At 37.4% G+C, this 12,859-nt stretch overlaps 1 protein-coding gene across 1 annotated transcript; it reads left to right on the forward strand.

Moving 5' to 3' along the window:
* Positions 1 to 1,233: 1,233 nt before the first annotated feature.
* On the forward strand, positions 1,234 to 11,958 carry LOC149065488 (inhibitor of growth protein 1-like). Its single transcript, XM_089253433.1, has 3 exons — positions 1,234 to 1,513; positions 1,647 to 1,814; positions 9,640 to 11,958. Exons 1-3 carry the CDS (start codon positions 1,375 to 1,377, stop codon positions 9,708 to 9,710), a joined length of 378 nt encoding a protein of 125 aa, XP_089109559.1. The 5' UTR covers positions 1,234 to 1,374; the 3' UTR covers positions 9,711 to 11,958.
* Positions 11,959 to 12,859: the final 901 nt, after the last annotated feature.

The following is a 12,859-nucleotide window of genomic DNA, read 5'->3' on the forward strand; positions in this document are numbered from 1 at the left end:
AGAAAATACCTTTATATATGCTATTATAATCAATTTCTCTTAATTTCAATGTTATTTGAAGGCTGTGAACTCAAAATTTATCTTTAATAAATTCATTGCGACCCACCCTCTAAGCCATATAATGATAAATCGCATAAACGCCTTTGTCCAGCGGAGCAAATATGGCCCTGGGGGTTATTTGATGCAGCTTGCCCTCCTCTAACCCAATTTTGTAAAAATGAACTAAGCGGCACATTTACAGATCGCTTAAGTGTCCCGTGGTACAATTCCAGAACATTTGAGCGGCCCGTGGCATATTTTCAGATCCCTTAAATGACCGGGGACACCACTCCAGAACACTTAAGCGATCCGTGACACATTTACAGATCCCTTGAGTGACATGTGAAGTAGTTTTAGAGCACTTAAGTGGCCCCCGGTGCGGTTCTACATCACTCACTACTTACCCGCGGCACATTCTCAGATTATTTAAGTGATGCGTGGCACAGTTCCAGATCACTTAAGCTGCCCGGACACATTGCCAGAGCACTTGGATCCGCTAAACATTTAGAGATCACTAAAGTGGCTTTAAGGGACACTTATCAATTGGGGGATGTTACTTCAAGTGCCCACAAACTATCAAAAGGTTTTTCTCGTTTTTGGCATACCGAGTAAGTTGCCATTAAGAATATTTCGTATTTTCATAAAGGGTGGTTGATGACGTAAGCATTACCCAAACCCCCCTCCCCTCTTGTGATCAAAAGTCAGGAAATCGGAAACCCCCTCCCCCATCGATGATGACGTAATACTTGAACGGCCCCTAAGATGTGGAAGAAAATCTATTGAAGGAATTAACTTGTTCACACAGTCGCCTTTCAAATGTGAAAAGCAGCAGGATTCCGACAAAAAAAAAAAAAAATTCACAAGCATAATATTCTACATGGTTTATGTACGTTGAGAAATACTGCCACTAAACATTTCAAAATCCTCCAACTCACTTTTGAAAGTTGCCAATATTCAGAGAAAATACAAATATATATCACTTGAAATAATGTCAACTCAGTTAATGAGTTATGAAAATTATCTGTGTCAACATTTTTTATGAAAACAACAAATTCGAGTAAACTGTTTAAAAAAACGGGATATTTTTGGAAAAACAGTCAAAATAGTCAGGCAATCAAACGGACTATCCCGGAAAATGCGGGACGTATGGTCAACTTCAACTACAAATATTTTTCAGGGATTTAGAGCGACAACTGGCAACTTTTTTTACCTTTGGCATCGCTTTTCGGCGAAAACCAGCGATTTTGGGATCCAATTTCATGTATTTGTCTAGCGGAAACATGGTCAGCCGATCAGTCATTTCAAGGAGTGGGTGTCTGGGTGGGTAACACCTCGATGGCGGAAAACGGAAAGCAGAACGAGTTCATCGCGCTGACGAAATACTTGGACAGTCACATAGAGAACAACATTCCTTTGCCAAAAGATCTGCACACTAGTTTCACTTTGCTGCGCGAAAGAGACCGCAAGTACCTCGGTAAAAAAAAAAAACAACTTTTTGTGGTATTTTGCCGAATTTTTTTTTTTTTTAATCCTAAACAAATGTTTTCAATGATGATCAAGCGATTGGAGATACATATGGCTCTTTGTTGTGATTTTTTTCTTTCTAGCACTCATGAAGGAGTTATCAATAGTATGGGCTCGTCTGAGTAGAAATCTGGATGTTGATACAAGAAAAAACACCCTGATTCAAGCAGAGAAAATTATGTTGCAAGCAAATAAGGTCGGTGATGAGAAACTTGAGCTGTGGGAAAAGTTGAAAAAAGATGCAGTGCAAAGTAAGGATCTATGTATGACAAAGTTGTACAAATCCCTGGTCGCCATGGCGACTAGAACATTGGTATTAGCAGCTAAAATTTTCTAAATGTAGTTGAGATAAGTTATACTAAATTTCTAAGGGTGACACAAATTTTTTTCATTACACTACATCTATTAACATGGGAAGAGTAAAAGAGAGCATTATTTAGGACTTTTTTTTAATAGCAAAATACTATGCTTGGCCCTTGAGAAATTGGGCCCATGCCTAAATATTTTAATGATTTGTCAACCCCTGAGATGTGTGTATAGCCTTCGTTTGGTTTGTGAAACTGGCTGAACTTGTGAATACAAATTTAATAACTACTTTGTATCCCACATGTTTATGTTAATTAGCCATGCTTGCAAAATTTTATTACCTAACCAATACAAAGTATAAACCAATTATAAGTAATTTGTATAAACCTATACGAAGTAATGAACAACCAAGACATATAAAAAGCAGGAGCAGCGTGGATGTAAATTGTCATAAGAGCATCGGTTCACAATGGATATAAGGGCAGGTGATTTTATGGAACATAACAACACATTGTAACCAGAATTCTATTTGTACTATAACAGGTTTTCACTAATGTGGCTAATGCAGCAGTTCTGAAACTTTTGTCGCCTTTGGAATTTGCCTTTTGGTTCTAATCAACATGTGTCTGCGGTTCCCTAGAACAGTCTAACAAAGAACCGCTTCATAGAACATGCACACATCAATATTGCCAGCTTACCAAGACACCACTGACAAAAGTTGACACACTTTAAGAACCAATGGGCTATATGAGCATGTGTTTATACAAACAAATCTCATAGTGAAACAATGTTGCATTACAACTATAGGGGAACATATTGTCAGTGGAAACTTGGATAAGTCAAATTGATTTCCTAAGCGTCCAGATATGACTCCACATAACCCTTTACTACAAATAACAAAACAAATGAAATTCTTGTTTGTTAAATGATGCTGTTGCATCATAACTTTCAATTATTGACACAGCTGTGTGATCATTTGATTGGAAAGGGAATCAATACATACATTGATTGAGTCCTTTTCATTTACTGTCAGTATTTCTATAACACTGTTTATAAATATATAAGTGAAGCTCTGTTATAATGTAATTGGACATTGAAGATCTCTCAAATTTTTGTCATTATAACAAAGGTGTTGATACAACCAGCACACATTAAGGGAGATGTTGGGAGCAGTGATTTGTTATTTAGGTTTGTAGAATCATCCTGCATTTTATGGGACGGATAAATTTTTCCCTATATTATCTGACTCTTGGAAGGGGTAATCATCCCCATCGCTAACCCGCATTCGGATCTGTGCCTGGTGCTACAGCAAGTCTTAAAATATATTTCACAAAAAAAAAATGGCATAGCATATATGCAAAATGAATATTTAGTCATTCGTTATAACACTGTTTAGAAGTTATGCAAAACCATAAAACTACGCAAGTACCTTCATCTCTAATTAAGAATTAAAGTAAGCGTTGATTGAAAAAACCAGGGCAAACAGGTTATTTTTATGAACAAAAAATTTTAAGGGAAAATATTATTAGGTCTCGGTTTTGGCCATGTCAATGAGAAGCAAATGAGATCAACACTCTTCAAATAAATCCTTTTTCAAATATTGATTATTGACGTTATAGTAGGTGTGATTAAAACCAAGTTTGACTGTGTATCAGGAGAATACTTTATTGAGTACAAGGAAGATTTCATATCACTGTCAAATTTTACAATAGATCAGGGCTTGATGAGAGAGTCAAGCCCTGTATAGAACTTGTGGCTACACTACTTCACCACACACCAACTCCGGACATATCACTATAAGCAATTTATTGCAGCTAATGAGTTGGATCGAAAATAAAGGTGCCATTTATCGGTAGTGGCTTCAAGCTCATTAGGAAAGATATCTTGATATCTACATTCTTTCCCGGATCGAACCTGGGACCAGGGCAGTCTTACGAGTATCACGGGCCAAGTGGTTTTTCGGAGACTCTACCTGGTAAATCGTAGAAAATTTCAACCAGATCTCATTTTTGTGAGGCCCTTCTTCTCTTGAGGCCGCTGGGGCCATGCATTAAGACAGCATTGCCTGGGACATGGCGGCAACCTTCATCGTGTTAGACGAGCATCTTACCACCACACCACTCGAGCGTTAGAACTTAGAGAACTACAAGCAATCAACTTTCAAAATCTGAAATCGGCTTATATAAAAGTTTCATTTGATTTTTGTGCCTAATGTTTTGTTGGCCACATAAATGCGCTGATTAGTGAAAATCTTGTTCTCTGAAGATCAAGTGCATTCATGTAAATCAACAGGAGTAAGTTTAAATATTTCTGTAAGAAAGTAAAGGATGATTAGGATTTTTATTTACTTTATTTCATTTGAGTTCTTAAACAGTTGTGGAGTCACTATGGTATTTCATATTGTCATGCTGGTAACCAAATAGCGCTAAATGAGATCTGGCAATGAAAAAAAGTAGCCAAATGGCTGTAAATCGTACATTGAGAATTTGTACATCTGAATAATGTACTGGAAAACTTTTTCAGTAAAAAACAAATTTATCTAAATGTACACAGCATAAATGGGTATCAAAAATACTTTAATCATAAGAATTTGAAACAGTGTTTAGTTGAAATAAATCTAGAATTCACAAAATAATTTACTCATTACAATGCTATATAATTGTTTAATGCTGAATTACACCTTTGTAAGTTACTCTGTAAAACCATGCCCAACAAAAAATTTACCCTTTGGAGTAAATTCCCCCCCCCCCACACACATTTAAAATGGATGTGCTGCCATCTATACTGAGAATATCTATCATTAAGAAAAGCACTGCGCAATACATTTATATATTTTTTTCCCCAAATTATTCTTTTGTTTGATGAATCCTCAAAATTTTCCAAGAGTTTTTACAATTTTCAAAATAGTAATGATGAATAATAGGTAAAAAAATAGGATAAAAGAAAATACAAAGGTGAGGTATAGTATTCATTGTGGTTTATTAATTAATTGCACAGAGAGACAAACTCAACGGTTGGAGTGTGTGGGTTTTAACCACTTTTACTCCCATTAACGCGCACACACATGACCTATTTATACATTACACACCACACCATACATACCACATCCCAACAGAGAGCAAGTATTATATACATTAGGGTATATTTCTATATGGAATATACAACAGGGCCGAACTAATCCCAGGCGCCAAGTCACTATGGCGACTAAAAAAAAAGTTTAAAAATACACTAGTTTGGACCGATTTTGTCGGAAAAAAAATTCCTTGGTACCTACGAAATTTTGCTGGCACCTAAATTTTTTTTTCGATTTGTCAAGCCCTGGTATACAACATAGGCTTACCTCTTTCTGAATTGTTTCCGACTTATAAATGAAATTTTAGTTTTTCGAGGATGGATCGTGTTCATGTATCTTTATATTCTTAGCGTATAGAAATAGCCGATTTCATGATATTCAATCACACTGTACAAATTCAACTTCATCACAACTAACACCAAACTAGAACGGCCACTGAACTTTCCACGTTGCACACCAGTGTTGGTAACCTTGGTGAGCAAAATTTCCCTCTGTCTGCTCTTTTATAAATTTTCCCGCTCATTAAAAATGTGCTGCCATCTACCGGTGAAAATACATAGTCAAGTATATATCATTAGTAAAGTATTGCAATGCATTAAAAAAAATTTTCCGAAAAAATCCTTGTTTGATAAAAGTCTTAAAACTTCCCGAAAACGCCAAGAAAATTCCCACGAAGACAAATTTTGGCCAATTTTTCTTACTAATATGGGAAATTTCCCGCAGCAGTAATCGTAACCTCATCGAGCAATATTTCCCTCAGAAATTTCCCTTTTGACTAAATTTTCCCCCCACATTACGAAATATGTGCTGCCATCTACCGAGAAAAATACATAGTCAAGAATTTTTACACACTACACACACACACACAAAGATAATATTGCACTTAATTTTTTATTTAAAAAAAATATTTTGTTCGGTGAACTGTCAAAAATTTTCCCATGTAAAGAAATTTTGGCAATTTTTCCCATACGTTACCATCATTGCATCAGTGATGGATGGTAACCTCGAGGAATAAAATTTCCCTTTTGACCATTGAGCTATACGTATAGTTTCGTATAGCTTTTGACTTAATTTTCCTTGCTCATTTCGAAAAAACGTGCTGCTATCTACAGGGGAAAATACGTAGTCAAGTATTTTACACCAGAAAAATATTGTACTGCATTTTTTCAAAAAATTCAATTTTCTATAGTTAGTTTTTCCCACGGATATGTGAAATTTCCCACAAGTTGCCATCAATGTTCCATCATATGTATTAAATATCGCTGAAAATGCCCATTTTTATTTTCTCTCAAATGTAGTGTTGCCAGCAGTACAAATTTCAAACAACTATTCGCAGGAAATACACCTAAAATCGCTATCTAAACAACTAGAAAATTTTTTAGCAATAATATTTTAATTTTGAAATTTAGTTTGCTTGCAGATTAGTATTTTTTTTCCAACTTAAAAAAAAATTAAAAAAGACTAGATCTAGTTGGACTGGCTGAATTATTCATTGCTTGTGATCCGGGCGAGACTGCAGTTTTCAAGGGTTCGAGACGCGATCTCCCATTTGAAAAAGTCTCTTCAACATGATTTTTACAAAAAATTTAAGCCTTTAACATCTTTACTTCATGAAGATGGCAGCACCAGCAAGAACACGACAAGCACAACTCTGACAAGATAACTGCGCTAGGGCCACGCACTCACAGACAACACGTTCCTGCATCTACCGATTCCATGGACCCCACAAGGGTGGGGTTGACATGGCTCCGGACGCTTATTGCTTTTTTTTTTTTTTGCTTTTTTTTAAACTATAAATTCACTAGTCTGGGGCCCTTGCTTCAAGATGTGGGCGACATAACCGATTCGTTAAAAATTCCCCTGAAAAAAAAAGTCCGGACAAGCGCGATAAGATCTAGTTGGAGAATCGTTTTCGAAATTTTCCCATTTTGTTCTCATTTTCAGGGTGCCGCGTTTTTTTCCCTTTCTCTTTTTCCAGAAGCAAAAAAAATGAAACTGAAACATAAGTCTCTTCATCAGTGTGTGTTTATTTGTGTGTTGTGGTGTTTAATTTCCCACACGTATTTTACTTTGAGGAAAACCGGAGCCGTCTAGAGTTTGAAAACCAGACAGGTCCTTAGCCGCTGTGGTGGTCGAGTGGTCATAGGGACGGACTCGAACCCCGCCGTCGCCACAGTGGTGGTCGGCTGAAGTAGTTTTTTTCTGTGGTTCTCAACTTCAAGGCGCGAATGCGAGCCGATCTCCTCCTTGAAAAAATTCGCCACAAAGAGCAACACACCTAAGAACAGTACAAATATAATTCAGTCATAACATATCACTCACTTCACTTCTGAAATATAGATGGCAGCACTGAAAAAATCAAACGCAACACTACATACGCACTCACTGTTAGGTACACACACAGTTACACTTCCGACACAACTCACTAGGTAGTAAATCGCTCATAGATGGTGATAGACCTGAGTTGTGCTCGGTTTGAAAGAAAGACAGCTCCTTTTTCTTTTTTGGATTCTCATATTGTGCTATTTATTTTTAGTTTTCCTACAGAGCTGTCAATAAGCGAAGTCGACTGATAGATTTTTCAATACTTAACATTCAAAAAGCAGCTGGATCGGTGATTCCCAACGTGGGGCCCACGCAAGGCCGTAGCGGGGTTGGGGGTGGTATTCCCCTCCCCAAAATGTGAGAAAGTGACCGAAGAAAGGGAAGATGGCCAAATCTATTGTTCTATCACTTTGGTCTCCCCCTCCGAACGAAAGTTCTGGCTACGGACCTGGGCTCACGCCTCGCAAGGGGGCAATTTGATTTTTAAGGAGGGACAATAAACAATTTGAGAATAAGTTTTTCTTTTAAAAAGCTTGGAACTTTCAGAACTCCCTTCATTTTTTGTATCAGTTGAAATTTAGTCCCTTTGTACAGGTATCACCTTAGTTGCAACTAGAATTTTTCCCACCACTATTCAGATATTGTATGCAAAGCGGGTAAAGTTACCTACGTGTTACAGAAAGTATGTACGAAACGTGATGTGCCTAAAATCTTATATGCCTACACTGTCTTTGTACGCCCAATATTGGAATACTGCTCGCAAATATGGAGCCCATATACAGGGCCGTCTTAAGAGCATCATGGGCCACCGGGCCAAGTGATGTTTCGGAGGCCCTACCTAGCAAATTCCTGGAAAATTCAACTACTTCTAATTTTTTTTGAGGCCCCAAGCCGTGCCCGGATGAGCCCATGCGTTAAGACGGCATTGCCCATATACCATCAAATATATCAAGTTCATGGGGAAAAATCAGAAATAATTCATAGTTTCGCCTATGAAGAAAGAGTAAAAGCACTGGGGAATCGCGTCGCATGGAGGCCGACCTAAAGCTCCGCTACAGACTCATACATTTCGACACTTATTCACCACCTCAATCACCATTTTTTGAACTGCGTAATCAAGCATGATTTCGTCGACACTTATTTCAAATCAGAATATCAATGGCAAGAGGCAACGTGTGATTCAACAGCTATAAATGCATAACTGGCAGAACATGGAACATTTTATCGTCAGAGATATTGCTCATCATATCGAGAATTCTGCAGAAATCTATCCAACTTCGACTTATCGCCTTTTTTTAAAAACTTACCCTTTTTAACGATTTTTTCCCCTTGAATTTGTTTTATATTCTAATTTTGTTTATTTATTTGTATTTTATTATCATTTATTTTTTCATTTTTCTGCCTACATTTTTATTTTACAGTCGGTATTGAACTTTTATTGTCTACACTGCGTTTTTAATTGCTATATATACATAGTGGTCGGCTGAAGTTGGTTTTCTGTGGTTCCCAACTTCAAGGCGCAAATGCGAGCCGATCTCCCCGTTAAAAAGTCTCGCCACAGAGAGCAACAGTCCTACAACGATAAATCATTCAATCATAACACTTCACTCATAGTTAGAAAAACTGGTGGCAGATGGCAGCACTACACATAACAAGCATTACAGAAAAACAAAAAACTTCACGTCAGGTTTCACTACACGTACACGCACATTCCCGCATGTACCGATTCGTTGGGGGTTCCGCGGGGTAGGGGGGTGGTGTAGCAGTAGTAGGTAGGGCCTCCAAAATATGGCTCTCGGGGATCCATGATGTTCTTAAGTCAGCCACCTCGTTGGGCAATTTGCCTGTTGTGGCGTTGTATTTGTATTTGTATATTGCATTTTCACTTTTATTTGGATTATTTATTTTTTATAACCACCTTAACCCTTTAAGCGGTTTTTAAATTTTTCCTCATCCGCATTATAACTGCCACATTTGAAATTGCATCCTTGTATAAGTCGCCATCTGGTGGCAGCGTCAGCAGTTGTGAGCTTGGCCTGAGTCTGGTCCGGCCGTCCATGTACGGTCCCTTTCAGTGTACACGAGCTCCAAGGAAAGATTTAGAGATTCGGTGCCTCTGTAGTCTAGTGCGTTCACCCGGAAAGTGAAAGGACGTGGGTTCGATTTCCCGTAGGGGCAGTTGAATTTTCTCTCTTTCCATAATATATCTTCGCAACAGCCAGTTGTTAAAACCTTCGTATTTTTCACATGCTGTCCTTGTGAAGCGGAGTAAGAGCCTTGCGAGGCCTTTTCCCCCACAGCAATCTATAAATAAATAATAATAATAGTTTTTAAATAATATCCTGATTACTGCTTTTATTTTTCTCTTTCAGTGTTTTCTTCGGAAGAAGTTTTACTAGAGGTTCTTGACGTTTTGTGTTTCATGGACAGTTTGTGCCAGTAAGAGATGGAGTCCACAGACACCCTGTGCCCGACTACGCCACGGAACTGGGCTAGAAGAGATATCGGCAACGGGATAAGTCCGGAGGCAGAGTTCTAGCGTTCATTCATTCAGGACTCCCGCGTCAATAAAATGAAGAAAAGTGAAGGTCACGGACGCCTTTACAAAATAACATTTTGTATATAGCAATGTAAAAATAATGAGTTTGTTTTATCACGGAGCCCCTAAAATCTCTCCAAGGACCCTTGGTTAAGAACCATCACTTTTAACCAAGTGAAAGTACTTTTTTTGGCTCTTTCAACGTGAATAGTTTACTTTGTGAGTAAAATGAATTAGATACAAATTACACGGGGAGTAAGACACAGAACTAGAGGGGTGGGGGCAAAGCTCCTGGGTTGCAAAACTTTAGGAGGCCAAGCCAAAAAAGAATTGCATTAAAAAACAAACTTGGGTATGGAACTATACAGGGTTGTAACTATCGACCACCCAATAATTACATACGTGATTCCTTGTTAAAAACTAATATGGAAAAGTTTGTTTCGTTTTCGGATCGGACAAATATTAAGGAGTTGCAATGTTTTGAAATTTTGTGACTTACCACTTTTCAAACGGCAAGTTACGCGCCGAACACGAACGAAAGTAAATTTCTCTCTCAGCAGAGGGTTTGCCAATTTTTGAAAATGAACTGAAACATATTCAATCCTGTTAGAAGCCAAGTTCGGTCTTCTCTCGTGATTGGCGCTTTTTTTCAAGTAGTGTGGCGTTGTAACCTTGTTATTACGTAGTACCTTCGTTCGCTATATTGGCAAATTTATCTCCAGATTTCTAAAGTGTTAGCCAAAGGAGATCTAATTGAAAAATTGTTTTCTCAAAATCAACACTTTTTTTTGCCAAAATGTGGAAGTTTGCTCTCCCTCACTGTTAAATGGAATCATTTAAGGTGCATACATAGCACATAGTGTTTACTGCGCGATCGTTTTTTTTACCGTCTTTCGAATTACATCACATGTTGATCAATAAAACAGAACAATATTTTTGAGCAATTATACAATTTCATCGAGACTGTAGCGTGTAAAAGCTTCAATGAAGAATGTAAAAATGGTAGCTTGACGAAGGTGGCTGTGGAAACAGTAAAATAATAACGATTCAATCAGAAACTTTTAATCAAACTAGTTATTTTATTAATTGGCATATTCAATATAATTAGTTGTTTCGAATTTTTTCTATTAATTCATCAAGTCACACTTTTATACCAATTTATAAGGGAAAGTGCGCAAATACCGTCTCCCCCAAGCAAAATCGTTAATTCTGAAAATTTGTTTAGAGTTAAAAATAATTTAAAAACTGATTTAAGTAGCCCAACTCCAATGAGGAGTAAAGGAATAAACGGATGTAAAAAGCAACTTTTTTCATAGGGTTACAACAAAGCTTCGCGATGATGAGGGGAGAGGAAAGAAAACTTGTTTGAATTTATTCCACTATATATATAGCGTTTGGACGCAAAATAACGTTTTTGATCGTAAAGTGATTAAAGCGTTATAACTCATTAATTATTGGTCAAATAAAAAAACTGAAAACATTTCCATATTAGTTTTTCGCAAAGAATGTGTTATTACTGGGCAGTGTCGACGACAGTTACCACCCTGTATAATAATGAGAAACATCTATCAACGGACCATCAATGGATTTGTACTGATGAACACGAAAAAGCATCTTCATGAAAACTTCACTTATTATTTTCCCGATAAATTATCAGAGGCCGTTTTTCTTCCGATTCTAGACAGTGCCACCTATAGAAAAATGCCTCCGCACGAAGCTCGTGACATACTGAAGAAGGCCATCTCACTATTGCCATTGGATATAGCAGGCCAATTTGCATGCTTATCTTTACCCTTTTTTTGTAGTATTTTCAGTTGCTATAGGTTAGATGGCCTTCTTTGGTGACATCACAAGCTTCGTGAGGAGACCTTTTTCTATAGGTGGTGTTGCTCTAGATCGATTGATGACACGAAGGGGAACACACCCAAGTAGCATAATGACATAGTAAAATATCTGGACCATATCGAAATGTTAGAGGAATATCAGATGTCTCATAACTATGATATAGAACGATCTCGTCCTATATGGTGCAAATTATTTATGATATTAATTGATCAAGTCTTTAATTTTTCAGTCGAATATGTATTTGATTCCATGTGAATAATCTTACTTTGAAGGAAAACAACTTGGGACAATAAATTATTGTAATATAGTTTGAAATACGTAGATCTATATCGGATTCACGATATATATCTTAGGAGACATAGATCTATATCGGATTCACGATATATATCTTAGGAGACAGATCTATATCGGATTCACGATATATATCTTAGGAGACATAGATCTATATCGGATTCACGATATATATCTTAGGAGACATAGATCTATATCAGATACACATCAAGACTCCACCGTCGCCACGGTGGTGGTCAGCTGAAGTTGGTTTTCTGTTTTTCCCAACTTGAAACGCGAATGCGAGCCGATCTTCCGGTTAAAAAGTCTCGCTACAGATGTTCAATCATTACACTTCACTCACAATTTGAAATATAGGTGGCGTCACTAATTCACGCACAACACTGTACGCATTCACACTTCCGGCACAACGCAATCGGTAGGGGGCCGTTCAGGTATTACGTCATCATCGATGGAGGGGGGTTTGGGTAATGCTTACGTCATCAACACCCTTTATGAAAATATGAGTTAGGATTCAGAGGGGCAGAGCTGATGACGAAATTTTGCTGACAAGGGGGGGGGGGTGTCAAAAATGGCTAAAAATGTGCTTACGTAATACTTTAACGGCCCCTAGTAAATTGCCCATGGCGATAGATCGGAGTTGTGCTCGGTTTGAAAGAAAGGAAGATACACATTATGCTGATACATCAACATATTGTGTGCATTGAAATTAAAATTCAATGTCGAGTGTAAAATTTTTTGTTTGAATGGAAATTCAATGGAAAAAAAAACCGTTTGAATGAACAATTGTTCATATTAAAATTTTGATTTTAATAGGATTAATTATGTTGATATATCATTTCCTCAATTATATATAATTGAATCCTTACTGTGTATATTTTACGTCGTAGATGATGTGTGCTTTTTTGTGTTGCGCA

Source organism: Pholcus phalangioides, unplaced genomic scaffold (genome assembly GCF_987345545.1).
Source record: "Pholcus phalangioides strain wild (caught in Gottingen) unplaced genomic scaffold, Ppha-v1.0 ptg000039l_1, whole genome shotgun sequence".
Classification (NCBI taxonomy): domain Eukaryota; kingdom Metazoa; phylum Arthropoda; class Arachnida; order Araneae; family Pholcidae; genus Pholcus; species Pholcus phalangioides.